Source organism: Phytophthora cinnamomi, assembly GCF_018691715.1.
Source record: "Phytophthora cinnamomi strain GKB4 chromosome Unknown Contig126, whole genome shotgun sequence".
Taxonomy (NCBI): Eukaryota; Oomycota; class Peronosporomycetes; order Peronosporales; family Peronosporaceae; genus Phytophthora; species Phytophthora cinnamomi.
Window position 1 is genome coordinate 549,423 of NW_027151059.1, and position 22,256 is coordinate 571,678.

At 54.8% G+C, this 22,256-nt stretch overlaps 8 protein-coding genes across 10 annotated transcripts; 3 read left to right on the top strand and 5 right to left on the bottom strand.

The window, feature by feature from the left end:
• Window positions 1-80: 80 nt before the first annotated feature.
• Window positions 81-5,117, bottom strand: IUM83_10897 (STE/STE11/CDC15 protein kinase; the record flags this gene model as incomplete). Of its 3 annotated transcripts, XM_067935426.1 has the most annotated exons (10): window positions 81-974; window positions 1,053-1,163; window positions 1,239-1,688; window positions 1,772-1,906; window positions 1,986-3,038; window positions 3,115-3,293; window positions 3,379-3,730; window positions 3,817-3,951; window positions 4,033-4,225; window positions 4,336-5,117. In XM_067935426.1, 10 exons carry the CDS (start codon window positions 5,115-5,117, stop codon window positions 81-83), a joined length of 4,284 nt encoding a protein of 1,427 aa, XP_067780675.1. The 3 variants fall into 3 exon arrangements, with proteins under 3 accessions (XP_067780675.1, XP_067780674.1, XP_067780676.1); XM_067935424.1 differs by lacking the exon at window positions 4,336-5,117 and having other exon boundaries at window positions 4,033-4,188; XM_067935425.1 differs by having other exon boundaries at window positions 81-1,688.
• A 2,781-nt stretch (window positions 5,118-7,898) lies between these two features.
• IUM83_10898 (Ribonuclease 3) lies at window positions 7,899-9,129 on the bottom strand (the record flags this gene model as incomplete). Its single annotated transcript, XM_067935427.1, has 4 exons — window positions 7,899-8,003; window positions 8,063-8,123; window positions 8,192-8,334; window positions 8,416-9,129. 4 exons carry the CDS (start codon window positions 9,127-9,129, stop codon window positions 7,899-7,901), a joined length of 1,023 nt encoding a protein of 340 aa, XP_067780677.1.
• A 392-nt stretch (window positions 9,130-9,521) lies between these two features.
• On the top strand, window positions 9,522-10,280 carry IUM83_10899 (Nucleolar protein 12; the record flags this gene model as incomplete). Its single annotated transcript, XM_067935428.1, has 1 exon — window positions 9,522-10,280. One exon carries the CDS (start codon window positions 9,522-9,524, stop codon window positions 10,278-10,280), a length of 759 nt encoding a protein of 252 aa, XP_067780726.1.
• Window positions 10,281-10,427: 147 nt separating this feature from the next.
• IUM83_10900 (TKL/DRK protein kinase) lies at window positions 10,428-12,528 on the bottom strand (the record flags this gene model as incomplete). Its single annotated transcript, XM_067935429.1, has 2 exons — window positions 10,428-11,214; window positions 11,282-12,528. The coding sequence occupies 2 exons, from the start codon at window positions 12,526-12,528 to the stop codon at window positions 10,428-10,430; spliced, it is 2,034 nt and encodes a 677-aa protein (XP_067780587.1).
• A 2,184-nt stretch (window positions 12,529-14,712) lies between these two features.
• On the top strand, window positions 14,713-15,237 carry IUM83_10901 (uncharacterized protein; the record flags this gene model as incomplete). Its single annotated transcript, XM_067935430.1, has 3 exons — window positions 14,713-14,755; window positions 14,838-15,119; window positions 15,191-15,237. 3 exons carry the CDS (start codon window positions 14,713-14,715, stop codon window positions 15,235-15,237), a joined length of 372 nt encoding a protein of 123 aa, XP_067780588.1.
• Window positions 15,238-15,433: 196 nt separating this feature from the next.
• On the bottom strand, window positions 15,434-17,942 carry IUM83_10902 (Alpha-N-acetylglucosaminidase; the record flags this gene model as incomplete). The annotated part of the gene is made up of 3 exons (XM_067935431.1): window positions 15,434-17,280; window positions 17,356-17,686; window positions 17,754-17,942. 3 exons carry the CDS (start codon window positions 17,940-17,942, stop codon window positions 15,434-15,436), a joined length of 2,367 nt encoding a protein of 788 aa, XP_067780585.1.
• A 352-nt stretch (window positions 17,943-18,294) lies between these two features.
• On the bottom strand, window positions 18,295-18,993 carry IUM83_10903 (uncharacterized protein; the record flags this gene model as incomplete). Its single annotated transcript, XM_067935432.1, has 1 exon — window positions 18,295-18,993. The coding sequence occupies one exon, from the start codon at window positions 18,991-18,993 to the stop codon at window positions 18,295-18,297; it is 699 nt and encodes a 232-aa protein (XP_067780586.1).
• Window positions 18,994-20,275: 1,282 nt separating this feature from the next.
• Window positions 20,276-22,177, top strand: IUM83_10904 (Carnitine O-acetyltransferase; the record flags this gene model as incomplete). Its single annotated transcript, XM_067935433.1, has 1 exon — window positions 20,276-22,177. One exon carries the CDS (start codon window positions 20,276-20,278, stop codon window positions 22,175-22,177), a length of 1,902 nt encoding a protein of 633 aa, XP_067780589.1.
• Between the last annotated feature and the right edge of the window lie 79 nt (window positions 22,178-22,256).

Consider the following 22,256-nt stretch of genomic DNA (forward strand, 5'->3'; position numbering starts at 1 on the left):
TACTGACACCGCTTTCCACTCGAGCAGTGCGCTTGTCTTTCGATAACTTCCTGGAAACGTCTAGGCACACGAAATAGCCGCTAAAAAACCCCTGCAGCCACGAGAATGGCTTGCAGAAGTTGAGATGCGATTTCTTTCACAAGAATCATGCTGTTCTCGTCCTGGGCGAGCGCGTACACAATCGGACGGAGGTTGTACTCCACCAGGAATTGGATTGGTGATGTGTGAGACTCGAAAAGGCTCTTGAGCATCTTGAGCAAGTTTTTGCGAACAATCGCCTTCGGAATAATCCGAAGCCGCTTGAGAATCTCCGTCACAAACATGCCACTTCGTCCAAGCGCCTGGTTGAGCCGCACCGAACGACTCATAATTTCCAGTAGTGGCTCTAAAAGGTTCTCCAGCTCTGTGTCTTGAGCGTTGTGGAAACACAGCATTATTGTCAGCAGGTTCTCCGGCACAAGAAGCACGTTCTCCATTTTCACTGTGTCGTGCACAAGCCACACGCTGATGGACTTAATGGCATCGATTTGCCAATACTTATCCTCAAGCAGCTCCAGGAAGAGCGTTACGCTGTCGTAGGCCCACAAGTGTGCTCGCGCAGTAGGCGACGCATGCGCCAAATCGCACAAAATAGGAAGCGCGAATTGTTTGAGCGGGCTCGAATTTCGGACCACCTTGATGAGTGACGGGATGACACCAGCCTGTGCAGCGTGAGTCTGCCGATTACGATTGATTCGGCATAAGTAGAACATCGACTGGAGCACAATGTTTTCGACTTCTTTCCGTCTCGCATCGGAAATGGAGGGGCCTTCCGCTTCTTGCTCGTTCAGTAGACGAACCAGCGTTGGGATTGCTCCCGCTCGGTCTAACTTCTCGAGTGTTAAGGGCTCCATGCTCAAGTTCCGGATACACTTCAGTACCTTCAGCATAGCTGCAACAAATTCATCCGAGTGGCGTATGAGCGGTAACGTTCGCTGGTTTTCTCTTGGATGCTCGTCCGAATCGAAAAGCTGTGCACCAGGATGAATAGCCTCCAGCAGACCTTCGAGGACAGCGCCATCACACATGTGCTCTTTTACCACGGCATCACCCTGAGAAAATTGCACGAAGATATCACAAGTCTTGTGCAGCTCTCTCATGGTCCACTTCGGTACCGATCTGTTCTTGAGATTAGTCTTATTTGCGGATGTGTCTGCAGTATCGACACTTGCCTGGACCCTTGCATCAGTCACTGACACCGAGGTAACAATTTCTGAAAACACGACGACAAACTTCTTCAGAAGCCCTGCCTTCACGAAGAGACGGCAGATATCGTTCTTCGGGATAGTTTGGATGCTGAACACACTGAAGATGCCATCTAGAGCAATCCGAAGCAAGTCCACATCTTCGTCAAGACTGGAGGATTTATCTCCCAGCGTCAAGAAGTCCACCAACACAGGCAACCCTCCACACGCAATAAACATTTGCAGCGTCAGAGAGCTTGTCTTGCAACACTGCCGCACAAACTTGGCTGCTTCCATCCGCACAGCGATGGAAAATTCGCTGTCCTCCGAGCTATCCATGCGGAACCCTCTTCCACTTTCACCCGGCAGATAATACGGGTTGTGCTGCTTCGTGAGCTTGATGATCACCGGCACTAGTCCAACCAGCGCTAAGTTTTCCTGGAATTTTTTGTTACCCTCCACAATCTATATAATACACCAACACCCGAAACAGGATATTAGTTACTCGATTCTGATATCTGAAGCAGATCTCATACCAGGAGACGTACAATGTTGATAACTTTGAGAACGGCATGCAGGACGTCCATCTTTTTCATCTCCAGCGCTTCCATGATATTCGGAACTACACCAGGTTGAGACATCAAGTCCCGCCTCAGCGTTACGTTCTGGTCAAACAGCTCCTCCTATGCAGCGGCAAACATATATCGTGAGAAAGCCCATCTAAACCAGCATACCAGAATTTAAACTTGTAGCAGTACTCACCAGATTATTGCACGCATCGAGAATGACTTGGTCTTCCATGCTCGGATCCAATAAGGACAGTAGTTCTACCACTCGTGCTGTTGCCTTTTGGTTCGTGTCACGAGCAGTCGAGTAATCGAAGTCCAGCTCGTCATCAAACAAATTATCTTGTGCACTACCTCCAGACGATGACCCCCCATTACTACTTCGGTTGCTTGCAACACGAAGCACCAAATTACCTCCGTGCCCATCTGCAAAATCAAAGTCCCCATCAATATCGTCCTCCTCCTTGAAGTCACTGAGGCGTTTATTGCCCGGAACTACAGTAGCAGCAATCGGACCTGTCTCCATAGCACGCTGTTGCTTTGCTGCCGCTTGCAGAAGTTGCTTTTCATCAATATCGTCGAAATTGAGATCTTCCTCCGGGTCTTCGACAAACTGCTGAAGTTTTGCGATCCGATTTTGAGCTGGAATCAGGGATGACCGATCCCATGAGTTCATCGTAGGTCTATCAGTCCTGCTTTGACTCAAGCTAAACCCGCTGCTGGTGAGACTTGTGTCCAGTACCGATCGACTCTCTGACACAGCCGTAGTTTCGGGCTCGTCATCGTCCCAGACGTCGTCGTTAAAAAGGGCATTTGCATCTTCCTTCGACAGCTGAAACTTTGGCTTACTTGGCGAAGCTTCTGCAGGAGTCTTAACTTTGCTGGCTTCCCCGTTTTCATTATCCTTGAGTACGAACGGTGTGGGGTTAGAATCAACGCCAAACTCGTCATCCCAATCTTCCACATCTTCGTCAGACTGCTCTTGTGCAACGCTAAGCGAGCGCGAGCTTTTGCCAGTTGCTGGCGCAGGTACTTCTACTGTGGACGAGCTTTTCTCGTATAATTTAATCGTGTTCAGCACAGCGTCACGATCATTGGACGAGGTGACGCTCTCTGCAACAAGTTGTGTACTTTGCTCCACCTTGTTCTTTGGAATCTGTGCGATCCATGGATGAGCAAGAAGTTCCTCAGCTGAAGCGCGTAGTCGGGGCTCTTTCATAAAGCATTTCATGATGAAATCATGCAAGGCCTGTTCCAAGTAGCACGAATAAACTCAGCGGCACCCTTTACCAGAAAAAAAAAAAAAAACATGGTAGAATCAGTACCGGTGACATTCGCTGAGGAAGCGGCGGGTGGTCTTCTTGCACGATGCGGAATAGTGCAGCCATGGGCGCCAAGTCGAAGTACGGCGGCTTTGTCGTCAACAGCTCGATAATTGTGCATCCCACGCTCCAGATATCTGACGCAGATGACCAGCCCGCCATCTCAATCACCTCCGGTGCCACTGCAGCACAATAAAACACAACCGACACCAAAGCATGAGCAAAGCAGCGGAATGCCATCCTTCCTGCCACCAAGCAACAACGCACTCCAATACGGCGAGCCCACAACCGAGTTGGCCTTCTGCGTCTCGTTGAGCTTGATCGCGACGCCGAAATCCGCCAGCTTCACCAGCCCGTCCTTGGTCGTGAGGATGTTGGCTCCCTTGACATCTCGATGCAGCACACCCTGCTCGTGCAGATACGCCAGTCCCCTCAGCACCTGCGTGATGTACATGGCCACGAGCGTTTCCGACAGCGAGCCGAACTTCTTGACGAACTGAGCCAGCGAGCCGTTCTCCATGTACTCGAGCACGATGTACAGGTAGCCCTGCGTCTTGATGGTGTCGTGGTACTTGACGATGTTCTCGTGGTTGAGCTTGCGCAGCAGACTGATCTCCGTCTGTTACGGTGTCCCGTACAACATAAACCGATACATTTAGACGTAACCACGTTCCCACTCCATAACTCGTCACACTTATCCTGTACCTCAATGGACAGCAGCTCATCCTTGTCGATGTCCCTCAGCGACACCTGCTTAATGGCCACCGAGCGTCCGTTGCGCAGGTCCAGCGCGCCGTACACGACGCCGAAGCCGCCGCGCCCGATCTCCGCCCCTAATTGCTGCAAACCGGTCGCATACAGGATAAGAAAAATATTTATAGAGACTGACCGAGCCCTTAATTAGTGGCGGACTTGACGTACGTAGTGCGTGCCCACGAGCCGCACTTGCTCCTCGACGGATTTCTTGCCCCCACGGCTGGACGCCAGGCTGCTGCTGCGGCTGCTGCTCGGCCGCGACGACTGCTGGCTGCCGCGCAGGCCGCCCGTGCGCACGTGGAGTCCGCCGCTGCTGCTCATTGGGGCATCGCTAATCGCTAATCGCAAAATGACAATACTGTAATCCCGTATACGGACTGTATACAAGTATAGGCTTAGCCGAATCGTACTTATACAAGATGTAGCCATCTCGTAGTAACGTTAGTATAGTTGAAGTTGCCTTTTTACCAGCCTGCACTTGTTGTGGGGCGCATGATGGTCTCGCTGCCGGGCAGGTCGGAGAGCGAGAGCACCTGACTATTGTCGTAGAATGTGACGCTGGTCTCGAGCTCATCCTGCGGCATGAAAATGTTGGAGGCCTCCGCCTCGATTACCTCCAGGTCATCGGTGAACAGCAGAGCCTGCGCCATGTTGACCGCGTTGGCGGCAGCCTCGGCCTGCTCGTGCCACTTCTTCCGCAGCCGTCGGTTCTCCATCGATGGGTGGGCAAACGGGTCCAATGCCTCGTCGGAAACTCCGTCGATGCTCGGCAGATGGAGCGCCGGCGCCTGTTTCAACGTCCCGTGGTAGATCAGCACGTCGTCCAGAAACACCTCGAACTCGCGCACGCCGCGCGTGGGGGTCTTGCTGTAGTTCCACAATCGGATCTTGGAGATCGTCACCGGTTCGTTGAAGAAGATCACGAGCTTGTTCGGGTGCGACGGCGTGTGCGGCGCCAGCCACATGTGCCGGTCGTCGTACGTGTTGTTGACTCCGTCGTACAGCTTGTCCAGCGTCCGCACGTCCTGAGTGGCGCCAGGTTCCTTCAGGATGTTGATATCGCGCGGCTGGGCGTCGACGATCTCGCTGCACAGAGGGATGGGCTGGTTATCGCGATCGTACAGCTCGACACCGTTGAGCCCCAAGTAGAATTCGTCTCCCCAAGTGGACGTGAAGACGAATTTAATGATGTAGCCGGTGGGGAACAGAGGTGTCTGGTACTGCTGGAATACCTCTGCGATGGGCTTCATGGCATTTTTATTCCGATGTGGATGTGGAGGCGGAGATGGCTGCGAAAGCGAAAAGGTGGCGTCACAGAATGCAGAGCCCTCAGAAAACCCGCTCGAAGAGTTGATATTTTGAGTTGGTTGAGCCTGCACGGGTGACGATGGTCGCGTGCTTTCGGCTTCTTCTGCAGTCGATGCCAGGGGATCGCCATTCTTGGACGGAAATACGGGTGACGTGGTGGGTGCTCCTGTCGTGCCTAGTTGCAATGAACTGCTGCGTAGGTACAAGAACTGACCAAAGTCGAAGTCCATGAGGTTCCCTGGTGCCTTCCTTAGCGACGCCCGCATATGGTGCACGCCGTCGATTCGTACCGAAATCTGCTTTGTGCCTTTGAAAGAGTCTTCGAGAGTTGTGTTGTAGTTCCAGACTTTCAGTGCTCGGACGCTCACTTTCTCGGGAAAATCTATCGTGATTGCGCGGCGGTCTGGAGGGAGCATGAGCACGTCTTGAAGCGGAGCACTCCACATATCCTCCGGGTCAGTAGAGAGATGTCGTGCGCCGTGGCTCATTACAAGTCTTTGCATTCTATCCACGGCAACTGGCGCCGAGACGATCACGCTGTCCAGGGATATTGACAGGGGCACGTAGTTCGAGTCGAGAAATTCGAGACCTGCGAGGCCAATTTCGTACGGGTCTCCCCAGTTCGCCTCCAAAATGAGTTCGATCGTTTTGCAGCACAATGGTCGCTCTGTCATCGGCCCTCCCACGACTGGAGCAGTGCATGGGCGTGACGATTGAGCCACCTTTGATGGAATTTGGAGATTCATCCCTGGCTTCGCTCCTTTTGGTAATGGGGTGACCGGGGTAAACACCGAATTGATCGGGAACGTCGAGTCTCCAGATTCTGGTGAGCAGATAATGTGGTTATTAGCTCTGGCTGCGGCGCGAGATGTCTTATTTCCCGTCTTCGGTCGCTCTAGCAGTCGCGGATCCGGACCAATTGGCAAACTGTTTAATCCCGCCAAGCTATCTAGCGAAGACATTGGTGTCGGAGCTATTGCAGCTCCGCCAGTTTCACCATCGATTGTCGCCTCGTTCCTCTTTTCATATTTTTCTATCAGCTGCAAAATTGACGGGTTCATTGTGAATAGGATGCACTCGTTGCAGTCATCAATATCTTCTATGACACTACCCGGCGCGCGTCGGATTTCACCTTTGAAGATGAACTTCCCGTCCAATGAAATCTCCACATAGCGAGCTCCGCGGTATGAGTGGATGCGAGTTGTGTTATAGTTCCAGATACGCAGCATCGAAATGGACAACGGGTAGTCAAAATCCATGTAAATAAAGTGGTTTTGGCCTCGCGAGTAGGGGGCAAGCCACGCGTGAAGTTCGTCGCAAGTGAAGTAGTGTTTGTCGACGAGCTTGTCAACGGTTCGAGGATCCAGGCGATCGTGATCTTGGATATTCAGATCTGGTGGGTCAGCCGATAGCTGTTTATCGACATCAGAGAGGTGAACGGCGTGCCCTGTATGATCAAAGATTTCAATTCCCATGAGTCCCACGTAGAATGGATCACCCCACGTTGAGAGGATATTGATAACAAGGTTCTGTCCGTGAGGCAATTCGGGAATATGGAAAACCACGGGTGGCTCTGGTGTTGGCTTCGATTTAGCGAGATACTTCGATGCTCGGTTTTCAGCGGCATTGTGACCAACTTGACGATCGTTGTCATACACAGCCAGCTCGTCATCGTCTGCAAGAATTTTGTCGTCCTCACTCTCCTCCAGGCTATCATCAATATTCACGAAGTGTACATTGTCTACATTTCGGAACTGGAAGTTAAAATACGGATAAGATGAACGAAATGCAGCAATGGTAACGCACCCCCAGGATCTGCTGACGTGCGCATAACCGAACTTTTGGTCGTGAGCTCGCGGCTTCGGTTTGTCTTGTCAAAGAACTCCAGCGATCGCAGTGACTCCACAAGAGATTGTTTCACTCGCCTGCAACAGGTCGTACAATGAGTCAAGGTGAAGCATAACTAACATTGACCAATGACACCTTTTACTACCCACCTGCTTTTGGATCCGGTTGCTTGTTGCCGTGTGTGATGTCGTGAACGCTTCGGTGACGGATGCTCGGACTTTGATAAGAACTCTTTGTCAGCAGCACTAACTGCGTCTTTGAGAATTCCGATGGGAGCACGAGGTCGAACAGACGAAGGACTGGGAGCCATCGGTCCCGCTTTATCTTTGTGCGGGGAGGTTCCGTGCGTGCCATTGCTCCCAACAATCGCGGTTCCAACGACTCCGTGCACATTTGTGTGGTCTACCAATTCGACGCTCGACGTTCTCGGGCCAAGTGCAGTAACCTTGGGGGCGTGATTGGTGTCGCTGCTGAGCCACGACGGCACTGACTGCGGACGCATCGCGAGCTCCAACTTGGCCAACGAATCGAGCATCGGAGGCCCGCTCTCCATCTTGATGCACTTGAGCACGATACGCTGTGTCGAGGCAAACGAAGGCGGTAAATTCCTGTCGTTTCGATGACTCTTTTATCTTTAGCGTCCCATTTCATAAGGTCGACGTGCATTTGCTTATCCGCATTCGAGGTGCTAAAAGAAGTGCGAGTCTTCGCCTCTAAAGCAACACGATATACGCATAGGATTCGAGGTTCGCCTTCATTTCTGAGCAGATTGAAAATACGTGATCCGTCGTGAGTACTCGTGGAATCGACGTTTATCGTGGAAAACGACCCTGAATGGTGGAAACGTTCTTTCATCATCGTGAAGCGTTGGCCCCCTATGCTGCAACGCTGAATAATTCCTTAAACCTCGCATGGGCATCTTCGGCTGCACGAGTTTTTGCCGCGCTGTACGAAGAAGATGACCAAGCTTTCAGGATACACTGTAAAAAATATAATGAGCATCATCCTCCATCGGGCCATGTCAAGAGGAACGTGTTACCTTGTCTTGCACAAGAAGCTCCACCGTAAACGCAGGGCTGCCGTCGGTGACTGGCAAACACCTACGCAGAATGTGCAAGTAAACAACGTTATACCTCTAATGCGTTCAAGAATTTGCACATCAACACACTTGTAAACCGGAACACCGCGATTGTGAGCTAACAGTAAGTGTTGTAGCTCCGCCACCGGATTCCAAATTGCGTCTGGAGTAGCATAATGAGCTGCGTGCGGAAGGATCTGAGACGCCAGGAATTCCATCGCTCGCTCCATTCCCTAATCCAATTCCACCAAAATACCGTTCGTCATTCCCATAGTGCTCACACGAACGACTCGAATTTCTGGTTACCACCGTACCTGATCCAGGTACACAGCCGCGATGAGCGACTCAACTGCTGCAGCAGCAATAGTTTCGCGGCCTTTATCATCTTCTGGCAACACGCCCGATGTGAAACTCGGAGGCCAGAGTTGCACGTCTGTAAGCCCCAAATCCCGAGCAACCTTGGCCAGTACGACATTGTTCACGAGCGCCGACTTGGCTCGCGTGAGCTGGCCTTCTTGGTACCACGGCTTGGTCTGGAACAGGAAGCTCGCCGCCGCCATGCCCAGCAGCGAGTCCCCCAGGAATTCAAGACTGCGGTTGGATAGGCGACCCACCGGAACATCGTCCGGGACCACATTATGGTGCAAGCACCCGTGGTGAGTCAGTGCGGTTTTCAACAGCGTCACGTCCTTAAAGCTCACTCCGATGCGTTCTTGGAATCCATCGAGGTCGACGTCCCAGTTTTCCGGGGCAAGAACCTTCTCAAAGTGCACCGGTTTAATGAGCTGCCAGTCGGGCGTGAGACTTGGCGACACCAATTGCTGCCCGGTGACGGTCTTGTTCCCCACCACGTCCTGGTCCAGAACGTGTCGCTCGAGCTTAGCTTGGCCATAGCTCTTCACAGCAACGTGAGTCTTGGCAGGTTCGGTGAGCGTCACGTCCGTAAATGCCTGGACAACGTCCGCGTCGCCCCCGGCTTCATTGCTCGCGATCGAGGACACGGAGGACTCGTACCCGGCAGAAGACATCGCTTCCTCCTCTTCAAAACTCCGCAATGATATCTGATCCCTGCCGGGGTCGTTTTTATTTTTTGGGAAATTCATAAAACCCTATCCACCCATTGAAGAAGTGCCCTGCATCAATTTTTGAAATGATGTTAACGCAAAATACCTACATACAAAATGACGCTAAGCAACATTCAGAAAGGATCCGCTTAACGTCTAACACGTTCAATCTTAACATATATCGACGAAACATTAACATAGTTAACCAATATCATTGCATTATAGGTATCAAGGGTTAGGTTGTATGTATCCAACCCCCCCACCCACTCGACCGTTTTGAAAAACCCACCCTTCCCAGCAAAAACATGGGGATTTTTGTAACCCTTACACCAAGTGTAGCCAACGCTTCCGCTGCCATGGCCAGGGGACTCAACAAGGAATGGGAGCTCTTCGGGCGCAAGTACCGCGTGGCCGGCGCCAAGGTGGAGAAGGTGGACTGCAAGGCATGCAGCAAGCAGGTCTCGGCCGCCGTCAACCGCCTGCAGTCGCACTTGCGCGTGTGCCCCGCACGCGCCACGGCGCTCCCCACCACCTCGAACACCACCGCCACCTCTATCAGCAGTGCTAACGCGCCACAGCCGCCCACCGACTCGCTGTCCGCCGTGATCGAGCACGCCATTGAGACGGACGCTCTGGCTGCAGAGCAGGCGACGGAGAGCAGCGCCCCGCCACACAAGAAGCAGCGCCAGTCTCCGGCACGCACACGCGACCGGCCGCGTTGGAATTCCAGCGCGGCGGCGTCGATCAGCGTCGACGACTTCTGGCTCAACCCCATCGCGGCGGGGGCCGCGTCGCCGTTGCAGTCGCAGTCGTCGCTCAACAAGCGGCGGCTGGAGATCGAGGAGAAGCGCCTGGCGCTCGAGATCAAGCGCGAGCAGCGCGAGCAGGCGAGGGAGCGACTGCACCTGGACATCCTGGCGGCGCAGGCCAAGCGGGAGAAGCTGCTGGCCGAGAAGGAGGGCTACGAGGCCAAGGTGCTGCTAGCTTTGTCGCGGAAGCAGCTCCGGGACCAGGGCGTCAGCGAGGACGAGATCGACCGCGTCCTGCCGACGACGACTAGCAGCAGTGCTGCGACCGAGACGGCTGCAGACTCACCGGAGAGCGTGCTGACCTGAGTGGACCAAGCGCACTTGCCTGTACGTCAAAAACTTGGTTAATTATCTTCCACCTCCTCCTCGTTCTTGGTTGTTGCTGCTGGTGCTTGATGCCTCGCTACAGACTTAAATTACAGACGCCACTCGATGATTTTGAACCTCCAACGCTTACCACAGTCCGGGGCAGCTCTGGCCAGAGTCCATGGCCTGGTAGTAGTTGTCGCTGAAGACGTAGCGCGCCGTGCCCTGTGACGAAGTGTAGAACTCCGACCCGTTCGACAGCGTGTAGGATAGAGATCCCAGACGCAGCATCACGTCCTGTGCGCTGGGGCGCTTCTCCGGACGCTGGTGCCAGCAGGCGCACATGACTTCGACGAACTCGGGCGGGGCGCGGCGCAAATACGCAGGAGGCAGCGCTGGGCGCTCGCCGGCTGCCACGAGCTGCCGCACCTGGTGATCGAAGTCGACGTTGCCGAACGGCACCGCTCCGTTGGTCAGAATCTCCCATAGCGCCACGCCGAAGCTGTACATGTCTGTTTCGCGGTTAAAGCGGCACTCGTTGGGGTTCTTCATGATTTCCGGCGCGTTCCAGCGCCAGGTGCCAGCAAAAGTCGTCATTAGCTCCGACGCAGCGTCGTCCATCATGACGACGCTCTCGCCGATCGACTGCAGCGATTGAAAAGACTGCGCCGAGAACTTCTGCGAGATGTGCTGCTTTTTCACGGTGAAGTCCGTGGCGATCCGAGCGATGCCGAAGTCGGCAATCTTCGCAGTCCAGTCGGCAGTCACGAGGATGTTGGAGGCCTTGAGATCGCGGTGCAGATAGATAGGCTCGCGGTTGTGCATGAATGCCAGTCCCTTCGCAGCTTCGAAAGCAAGTCGCACTTTCGTGTTCCATTCCATGAGCGGATTCGCGCGAAGAACATCTCGCAGAGACCCCCGCGCGCAATATTCACTGGTTGGATGACCGACAGCACGAGTTAGACAACTACGCTAGAACCCAGCAGAAACCAAGCACGTACTTGACAAGGCACAAACTCCCCTTATACGTGCCCATCTTGATGAACAGCGTGATGTTTGGGTGGCGTAGTTGAGCAGCAAGCACCGCCTCGTCCAAAAACTCGGTGCGCAGCTCCGCCAGATGTGTCATGTACAGCTCTGCTTCCGAGCTGCTGCCAGCATGGAAGCGTAGACACTTGAGCGCCACGGTGATGCCCAGCCACTGGGCCTTGTACACCTCGGCACTGGACCCCTCTCCGATCTTCACGGCCGGACCCTCGGTCACCATTTCGGCGATAGGTCCTCCAGCCAGCAGTCCGTCTCGCATGCCTAGCACGCCTCCTCCAGCCGTCGGAACGCCCGTGTATCCCGTGCTTCCGGGCGTCGCGCTGCCGTCGGTCAACGCCCCCGCCGAGATATCGATCGACGACGACGGAGTGTCGTCCAGAGGCACCTTGTCCTCCTGTTTCGGCAGCGTCGCCTCCGCGGCTGTGGCACAACAACAACAACAGCTCAAGCTCGTGCCGAACAGCAGCGCGTTGGCCACCGGCAGCAAGTAGTTGAGCGTCTCGGCGACGGCCCCGACGCCCACCAGCCCTTGGGAGCAAACTAGCACCAGCGCGTAGGGCATGGTGAGCACCGCGGCGCAGACACAGTAGCCTGTGAGTCTCCGGATCACGTTGCGTCCCTGCGTGGACGAGTTGAGTCTCGAGCGCCGCACTGCTCGGAGATTGGCCACGATCAGCAGCAGCGGCGTCGCCTGCATGACGAGCAGCAGCACAGCAGTGACTGTGTAGGCCGCGCCGGCGTCGGCTGCGTCCAGCGTGGGCAGGACGGCGTGCATGCAGCCGTAGACCAGCGAGACCAGCACGGACAGCAGCAGACTGCGCCGCACGTGCAGCGCCTCCAGGTTGCCGAGCCGCACGAGCAGCGACAGGTTGGCGATCCAGTAGAGCGACAGGAAGAAGCCGAAGCGCGCGCCCAGCGCCAGCGCGAAGTCCCCCGTGGAGTATCGGGCCTGTTCGTGCTCGTCTTGGCGCCGGAAGCGCGCCACGTAGGACGAGCGCTGCGTCTGTTGCAGCGCTGATAGGGCCACAAAGCTCAGATCTGCCAGCGCGATGCCGATCAGCAGCAGGTCGGCCATGCGCCGCTTCAGCCGGTGGAACGTGGCCGAGTGCAGCAGCAGGAAGAGCGCGGCCGCGGCGCCCGCGCCCAGACAGCCCCAGTGCACGCCGCGCCAGGCCGCCAGCCACGCGGACGGCGGCGCCATTGCGGTTCTAGTGGGGGCGGGAAGGAAGTGAGTACGGTGGTCAGAGCGCAGTCCAGCGGTCGAGCGAGACAGCCAGCGGACGCAGTGAGTAAGACGGGCAATAGACGGAAGCCGATATGGAACGGGGAGGCTTTGGCTACACTGGTGGAGAAATCCTGCCGCGAGTTGAAGTCGGACACTGTGAATTGATTTGCGCGGATGATGGCTGCCAGCGCGTGTGCGTGTGCATGTGCGTGAACTTTCGCGTTGCCTTGTTCCTCTGGCGGTGAGCGGCAGAGTGAATTTCGAGGAGCTAGGAGGTGCTGTTCTCGGAGGGTGGCGTCGAGGAATTGCACCTCTCGTAAACTTGAATACTGGCTCATGTAATTCATCTCCTTCCCGATTAGGATGAGACTGCTGTAAAGCACTTGTGCCAAACCCATGTTTGGAAAGACAGCTAGCGTCAAAGCCTTCGAGAAGGCTCCAACACCTAAGAACTTTTGAGAATAATGCGGTCATCAAAAGCCTCGAGAGAAATCCGACTATAAAATGCCAAGTAAAAAATCCTAGCACGGTGATCGCGCTCGCAAAAGAATCGTCAAAACGTTCGGGCCAAGACCCCTGGAGGTGTATCGACCTTCAAGGAAAAGGCCACGATGCCTCTACTCATTCTACGTGTAGCTTCGATCATCACGGGAACGGCATTTATGGCTGCTTCAATGTCATTCCTAAACTCACCCGGTTGAGAGGCGCGCAAGTCCCAGCTATAAACAGAGTATGGGATGTTCTGTGCAGCGAGACTCACCATGCCAGTAAAAATAGTGACCAAGCGTTTTGTGTAGGAAGCTCTTCCGAAGAGTTCTTACGCACCAGTTGATTCTGCATTGAGTAAAACGCTAGAACACCCGGAGTTCCGTTCGCCGTTCGACAATGCGAAGCCTTCGACGCTTTCTGCGGCGAACTGTCAAGTTTTTCGTCAGTTTCCAAGTGGAGCTACGAGGACACTATTCCGTGAACCGCATCCGCAACTTCGACGAATATCGCCGCACGACTTCGACACTTCGCGCTCTCTTTATCTGCTTCATACTGCCATTTCCGTGTCTTGCCGTTCTCTCGATGGTCGATGCCGCCCCCTTGGCCCCCCCAAGCAGCAGCTCCAAAGATAACTACATGTTTTGGATCAGAGACTGCATACTGGTCGTATTGCTTACGAGAGCCATCATGGAGCAGATTAGTATCAACGTTCCGGGTTTGCACATGTCCACCATGCAACGGCTAATTCCATCCGTCGCTGCTACGCTAACAGCTACAGCGTACAGAATGATGTGCTCGAGTTTGATCGGGTTTCCGCTGCCATTCCAGTTAGTTTTTGGTATTCCGGTATGGCTTACCACGCTCGTCATCTGCTTCGTGGTGTTTTTTGGCCAAATACTGAAACGAGATCGAGTGTTGTTATGGGATTTGATCATGGCTATCGTGGTGCTACAGTGCCAAATTCTGCTCACATTTGTGTATCCGATATACTTCTACGGCTTTCAGTCAGTTGGGGTATCCGGTCAAAGATACTACGTCATGCTGCTTCCGATCATTAAAATCCTAGCCAAAAACCTAATCAGCGGAACTTTGGGCAGCAAGTATGACCTATTACCGCAGATCATGATTTTCAACGTCGACGTGTTCAACGCACTGTATGTGTCAAGCTCGATGCAGACCTCAAACAGCATCACGACGACGTTTGGCATTATGGTTCTTGACGCAGTTCAAGCACTGATATCGATATCGGACATCGGCGGTTTTATGAGGCACATCATTCTTCTGCAACGTAAAATCCCGGATAGTCACCCCATGAAATCAGCGTGCTTTGTTGATATCGCATTGCAGATCCTCCAAGAAGACGACCAGGCAAGGAGTCATCTGGATACTTGTCGCTATAGCTCTGCGGTGGCGGTCCTAAGGCGGAAACTTTCAAGTGAAAATAGCTTTATTTTTCGTCGCCCAAGTGATCCAGCGAAATACATCAAACGAACGATGCCTCCATCTGCACGTAGCGTATCCGTCATGGTTACCCCAGCTGATCACTCGGTGCCCGCGAAGCAGGAAGATCCGCACGATCCAAGAAGCTTGCTGATAAACGTTTTCTCGTCGAAAGAGCGAAAGATTTTTGTTCACAAGACAGCGCAGGTCCTCTTCACGACGGAATTCGTCATGCTGGTCGAGTATACCGAGGCCATCGTGCCACTGATCTATTGTGCGTATACTGCTTGTTTTGCATTGTCGTACATTCATTTGTTTTTACTCATCACAGCGCTTGCGCTGTTGTGCATATCTAGGCATCTACACAGTCTCGATGTTCTTTCTACCAAACCGAATTTACTATCCGCAGCTCAAGTCACTTGATGAAGCCGGGCTCGAACAAAAGATCGGTAGTGTGCTCACGTATGTGACGCTAGAGTTTCTGTCGTTACTGGTGATCGGCCACGTGATTCAACGAAAGCTACGCATCTCCATGCTACGCTTGATTTCGTTCGTGCTGGACAAGGGTTGGCGAATGGTGCAAGCGAACCTGTGTCTATGGATCTTCTTCACGGTCGAGAGCTCCCTGGAACACAGCGGTAAGAGCGCAAACATGGTCATTTAGACGCAATGCGTGCTAACATGAAATGTGCCTGTCAATCAATCATAGGGAATGACTACAGCTTCTCATTCAGCTGGCTAAAAGGAAACAGCTAGCATGAGACATCCAAATCTTTAGACATTCGATACTTACGCGATTAGTTACCGCTCCATCCATTTTTTTTCAGCAGAACCTACGATATGAAAGAAAGAAATGGTAGAGATACTTCGAAAGCCTCCACCTTCACCCTGTAAAACACAGTCTGCTGTTGGGGTCTTGTACATGCTCTTGTTGACCGAGATCATCGGCACATTACATCACCGCCACGTTGGCTTCGAAGAAACCCCACGGCACTACACTGTTCGTGGTGATATACTCGCTGTAGAGGCGCTTGGAAATCGAAAACGAGTCCCCAACTGTCGTAGTTGGATAAGGTTCATGGCTAAGCTGCCACTTCAACTCAAAGGCAATTCGTTGTTTCTTCAGTGCCTTCTCATCCATTTCACGGTGGCCAGTGTACGCGCTGCAGACCTCCGTCAGCCACATGTTCCAGCGCGGTAAGTAGTAGCCCTTGACGAGTCCAGCCCACTCTTTCCCAGCATAATCGTGGATAGCCTCGTTATTGTTGTCACCCCAGCGTGTCACCTGATTGCGAGCTTCATACTCGTAGTACTCGCGCAGCTTGCTTCGAGTCAATTCATCGTCGACGCCGACCTCTAGATCTCCAGCAAGTGTCAAAGCATCCGCGATCCAGTTACCAAGCAAAAAGTCTTCGTTCGTAGCGAGGATTTCCTCAAGATGGTTAATTGTGATCAGCATGGTCTTCGTCCAACCACATAGCTCATTCGCCGATACGGTCTTTGAGCTGTAGATGTCCTTCAGGTGCTGATACTGCGCCAAGAGCTTATTGCTTAGATATTGTTTCGTCACATCTACGAGGTCGTGACGGTATGTATCCACATCCCGCAATTCATCTCCAGCAAGAAGTAGTTCCTTCCAGGCGAGAACGATGTCATTCGGGTCGTATTTGATCAACGTTGGCTGAAACCGGTCGTACTGAAGTCTCCAATGCGGGATCAAACATACCAGGCTTTTTGTCACCCCGCCGTATGCGAGTGTTCGATTGTAAACCGACCGTGAGAGATAGTTCCATGCACGTTCGACGTGCTCATTTTGAGTATGATAACGCTGAGCAGCATACTTTGGCACCCATTCGCTCATATCAAGTGGGGAGTCCACCCACGCCATCTGTAGGGTAAGATCGTAGACGACGTAATTCTGGAAGATACCTTCCATGGTCAGCCCAACACCAACCATCGTACCATTTCCAGCGCGCTTGGCTAGAACGGGTGCCGCACCAAGAGTTGGCAGATCGCCGCGCATTCCAGTATTTCCACCAAAGTTGTGAAGCACACTGTAAATCCAGCTCTTCCCGAAGTAGTTGTCCATTTTGTCCCATATGGGGACTGCTTCACTGTAGAAGTCCAGGATGATCAGCTTGTCGGTCGGCACGCCGTCCAAATACGCCTTCACGCGCGGTCTGGTCCAGTAGTTTGGGTCGTCCACAAACGGCCAGCCTTGCATGAGCCAAACTGCATCGGGGTCCGCTGCCGTCATGCCGTCTATCACAGCTCGTGCTGCCCCCTTCAACTCGGACAGATCCGAGAACTCCGGTGCCATCTCCATATAGGTGTCACACTGATAAAGCGACGACGTGTAATTGTACAAAGCCCGCTGCTCCTTCAGAAAAGCCTTGCCTATTTCGCGATACAGAGGATCAGTTGGCTCAATCATGTATACGCAGCAATACTCGTCCGTGAAGTTGCCCCAATTCGGCGACCGCGTGAAATTCGCATTCGGTAGTGTGAGCTTCAGATCCTCTGGAACATGACCAGCGAACGCAGGCAGAGCAGGGATCATGCCAAACTCGCGCATACGCTTGAGAATTTTCAGTTGCAGCTCGTGTTGGTTATCGATGAAGGCTTGGGGTAGTGGCCCCTTCACCCAGCTCCCACGCAAGTTTCCCATTCGTCCCCACGACAAGAACGCAGACCCAGCAAAAAACTTGCCCAGACCCTCGTAGCTCACGTTGTAGTACTTGTGGAAGGTGTTCTGCCACACTTTTTCTTGGCCGGTGAATGCCAGCGGCATGTTGATACCTGCATCGAATACGCACACAGGTGCGTTAGCAGTCTACTTGGTAATACTTAAGTATATATGTATGACCTACTAACCGTTCAGCGCCATCCAGTCTATGTGCTTTTCCCACTGCGGCCAGCTCCACGCCCACAGCGAATAGCTGCCCGTGTCCACGTTCTGGTAGTACGAGAACTTGGAGCTCCTCTTGTGGCGCACCCGCTCGACCACTTTCGGCAGTTTGTCCGGTAGCTGCAGCTTGTGGTTGTCCCAGTCGGTTTGAGTGCGTAGCACCGACTTGAAGTACCATTGCAGGCCGTACGCCATGGCGGTGGCCGAGTTGGCTGCGATCTCGAGTTTGTCGCCGTCACTTCCGAGCTCGAATACGTCAAGCTCATCTGGGTCCGACGGCAGTACGCGAAGCGAAATCTAATGCACACCACGCATTAAGTGAGGCGGTTGGTCTCTAGCATCGGTAGAATCGATTGAAGAGTACCTGGTCGTTGTAGTTGGGCCCCAAGCGTCGGTTGATCAGCCCTCGCGTGGCAGCCACTGGATCGTGCGGTTCGGCGTTTTTCTTCAGTCGAGCGACCGACGCCTCCACTCCCCCACCGAGACCCTGCAACAGCAGGAAGCAGATACCCAACACCAACCAAACCGTGTCGGCCCTACGCGACCATGCCATAGTTCTCTCCAAGCTCAAAGATCTCGTGAATGCTCCCCCTTCGAGTCCCCCGCAGTAAATCAGCAAGTGGCGTCTGTTCAGGATCGCTCACCCAGCCTGTCCCTCGTAGAAAAATGCCTAAGCGCGGACAGGAATTGAGAGTCGAGTAGGATGTCGTCGTTGTGGGCCATCGAGCACTCGTGTTTGTGGTGCTTGGTCAGTTCAGGGGGATATTGTCCAGTTAAACACTGTAATCACTGTAGCAAACCGTTGTTCAATTCCTGTAGTTGTTGGCACCTTTCTGTTCGCTCAATGCAATGAACAATGCAGACGCGCACACTAGAGGCTCTAGTCTTGCTGCTTCTCCTCCGTCTCACGGTTCGAGCACGAACAGTCTGAACGACCGGGTGGACGTCATGCTGGAGCCGGAGATCGGCACGTGCTCGCGCACCGTGAGGCCCGCCTTCTTGAACGTGTTGAGCAGCTCCTCCTCGTACGTGACCGAGCCAAAGTCGATGGTCGTGAGGAACTTGAGCAGCGGCTTGCCGAGCTCCACGAGCTTCGAGTGGCTGGTCTGGATGGTCTGCGTCACGTAGACGCGCCCGCTCCCGGGCTTGAGCATGGCCACGCAGTGCCGCAGCGCCTTGACGGCGTCGGGCATGAGCATGAGCGACGAGCTGAAGTACACGGCGTCGTACGGGCCCGGCCCGGAGAAGTCGTAGATGGACGCGTGGTGCACGCTCACGCGGGCCTGCAGCTGCCGCTCGCGCAGCAGCGTGCGGCACCTCGCCACGTAGTCGGCGTCGTAGTCCACGCCGTCCACGGTGATGCTCTTGGCGCGCAGCAGGTCGCCGTTGTTGGCCAGCGCTAGGCCCGTGCCGATGCCCACGTCCAGCATCTTGCTGCCCGAGGGCAGGCGCCGCAGCACCTCCGCGTACCAGCCGGTCGTCAGCTTCACGATAGTCGCGTCGTAGACGCGGGCGCGTGCCACACGCAGCAGCCCATACAGCGCGAGGCCGCCCACCGCCGCCACGGCCAGCGGCACCAGCGCCGAGGATACGCCCGATGTCATGAGGGGGGATTTATGGAAATGCTATTAGGGGATGTCCTGGCATCATCACAATAAGTTGACGCCGTCTCAAATTTTGAGATGGCGTCAAACACCCAAATACTAATCAATTTACCAGTAGGTACGAATCGCGATTTAGGCACACCACTGTCTCGTCCTCCGCGCCACCAAGTGCCGCCGTGCCACCAAGTGCCGCCAAGCACGGCAGCCGGACGGTAGGTTATAGACAACGGAAAGCTCGCTAATTCACGAAACTTCGTTTTTAAGTTCGAAAAACAATCGCCCAGCTATAAGCGCGATTCCTGCTCATCTGTCCGCTACGGCTCGGCCAGGACATGATGCACGAAAGCAAGCTGGGGAGACTCGGGAAGAACTCCTTGCGACAACATGGCTGCCTGTGCTAGCGCAATGAAGTCGATATCGCCAAAGCTGGGATTGCGGCCAAAGTGGGAGGTTGCGTCGCACAATGAAGACGTCGAGTATCCGCAAGCCTACATCCACAGCAATTGAGCGGTTCATCAATTTGTTTAGCGCAGAGTGGAAGCCATCAAACTGGCTGGTGGCAACAATACGGACGGGTTGCTCTCCACCGTCTTGGTAATCGTTGTTCGGTACGTACGAACCTTCAGCTCGAATCTGTTTTGCATGGCTGTTCCAGCAGCCAGCCCACACTGCCTCAGTGCACGAGAGGTCTTTAAGCTTGATCTTCTCCACTACCAGCTAAAACTCGGCCTCCATCTCAGCTGGGTGACGAAGTTGGCCGTCTACAGTTTACAGCGCAGCCTATAATTGCTTTTTAGTCCACTTCTGATTCGGCTTTGACGCTGCAGTACCTTTGACGAAATCCGATCGATCAGATGAAACGGATCTTGCTTTATGCTCACAGCGCCATCGTAGACACTTGCTACCATGCCACGAGCAGCATTTGCGTTATCGCTAACCAAGAAAAATCTCATCACGGCTACGAAAGCGTAGGAGAAATCGACTGCAGTAACGCTCTTGGTCTTACTGGTACCTTCAATTTAGTGACACGCAAATGACCCGTCGTTGTCGAAAAGGGCGCTTCAAAGTCCCGCCAGCCAATCCGAGAGCGTCGATCCACCAAATGTTGCGTTTAACCTGACACGCAAATGTTGCGTTTAACCCGACACGCGAATATTGCGTTTAACCAGACGCTGACGTCGACGTTGAACCTGACGTGCGCCCTCTCACTCCGCAACTTGGCTCACTCCGCAATCTCCCGCGCGCAGCTCAAGCGACCATCACTCCTGCGCTGATCCCCACAATGGCTCTGACCGCGCCCGGCTCCTTCGGCCCGCGGGGCTTCCGCGAGTGCTGGGGCGACTACCGCGCCGAGGCGGACCTGGAGGACGCCGCGCGCCCGCTCTACCGCTTCCAGCGCGAGCTGCCGCGCCTGCCCGTGCCGCCGCTGGCCGAGACTGTGGCGCTGTACCTGGACACGCTGCGGCCGCTGGCGTCGCCCGCCGAGCTGGCGCGCGCCAAGGAGCTGGCCGCAGCCTTCCTGCGCCCCGGCGGCATGGGCGAGGAGCTGCAGCGCCGCCTGCTGGCGCGCGCCGAGGAGCGCGGCGACTCGAGCTTCCTGGCCGAGTGGTGGAACACGCTCGGCTACCTGCAGGTGCGCGACCCCGTGGTGTTCAACGTCAGCTACTTCTTCCACTTCGCGGACAGCGTGCACCCGGCGCAGCGCTCCAACGTGGGGCGCGCGGCGGCGCTGCTCAGGGGCTCCGTGCTCTTCGCGCGCCAGGTGGCGGACGGCTCCGTCGAGCCCGAGCAGCTCGGCAAGAAGAAGACGCCCATCTGCTCCACAGCGTACAAGTACATGTTCAACGCCTGCCGCATCCCGCGGCGCGAGCAGGACTCGTACAGGATCTACGACCCCGCGACGCACACGCACGCCGTGGTCATGCGCCACAACAAGTTCTTTCGACTGGAGCTGCTGGACGCGCGCACGCAGGAGCCGCTGGGCTTCGAGGCGCTGTGCTTCCAGCTGGCCAGGATCTTGGACGTCGCTGGGGCCAAGGAGTCGGCGGTCGGCGCCCTGACGTCGCAGGATCGCGACTCCTGGGCCGATGCTCGTGAGGAACTGATCCGGGCGTCCCCGCAGAACGAGGAGTCGCTGCGGGCCATTGAGAGCTCGTTGCTAGTGCTCAATATGGATGACGAAGCCCCGGTGTCCCGTACCGAGGTGGCTCGCGGACTCTGGCACGGAAATGGACGCAACCGCTTCTTCGACAAATGCGTCCAGATCGTCGTCTTCGAGAACGGTAAGGCTGGACTGCTTGGCGAGCACTCGATGCTGGACGGCATGCCCATGGCTCGCTACGCAGACTACCTGCTGTCGCGTCTGCACCATGGACAGATCGACCTGGGCCCTCGTGGCCAGACGACGGCGCAGCTCGAGCAGTCACTGATCGCCCCGAAGCAGATCACGTTCCGTTTCACAACCCAAACACTGCGCAACATTGCTGAAGCTGAAAAGGTGTTTGACCAGACTGTCATCGACCACGAGGTGTTCGTGCAGGCCTTCTACGGTTACGGCGCGCGCTCCATCAAGGGGTTCCGCTGCAGCCCCGACGCTTTCGTGCAGCTCGCTATTCAGCTTGCCTACAAGAAGTTGTTCAAGAAGAATGTTGCCACCTACGAGGCCTCGCAGACGCGCGTATTCTTGCACGGACGCACGGAGACCACACGCAGCTGCTCGGCAGCTAGCGCCAAGTTTACGGATGCTATGGAGGACGCGTCGGGCGCCGTTTCCAGTGAAGAAAAGAGGAAGCTGCTTCTTGCTGCGGCCAACGCGCACGTGGCATACATGCGTAAGGCCGGCGCTGGTCGCGGTGTGGATCGCCACATTCTGGGCCTGAAGCTGCTCGTGCAACCTGGTGAGCGCGTACCGTTCTTTGAAGACCCGGTGATGGCCAGGGCCAGTCGCTGGCTCATTTCGACGAGCCACCTGACGAACGAGCTCTTCGATGGCTGGGGATGGGGTGAAGTCGTGCCGGAGGGCCTCGGAATCGCGTACAGTGTCAAGGACCAGTCCATCCAGTTCAACATTGCGTGTCGCCAGCACGGTAGTTGGGGCGCCCGCATGGGTCACCTGCTCGAAGAAAGCCTCGTCGAAATGCAGCAGCTCTTCGCGCAGACCAAGGACGTCGGAGCCAAATTGTAAGCGACTTGACGAGTACGTGCCATCCAGAGCTAAGAGAAGTAAGAAAAGAAATTGATTAACTTAGAGTTAGACTCGTTGT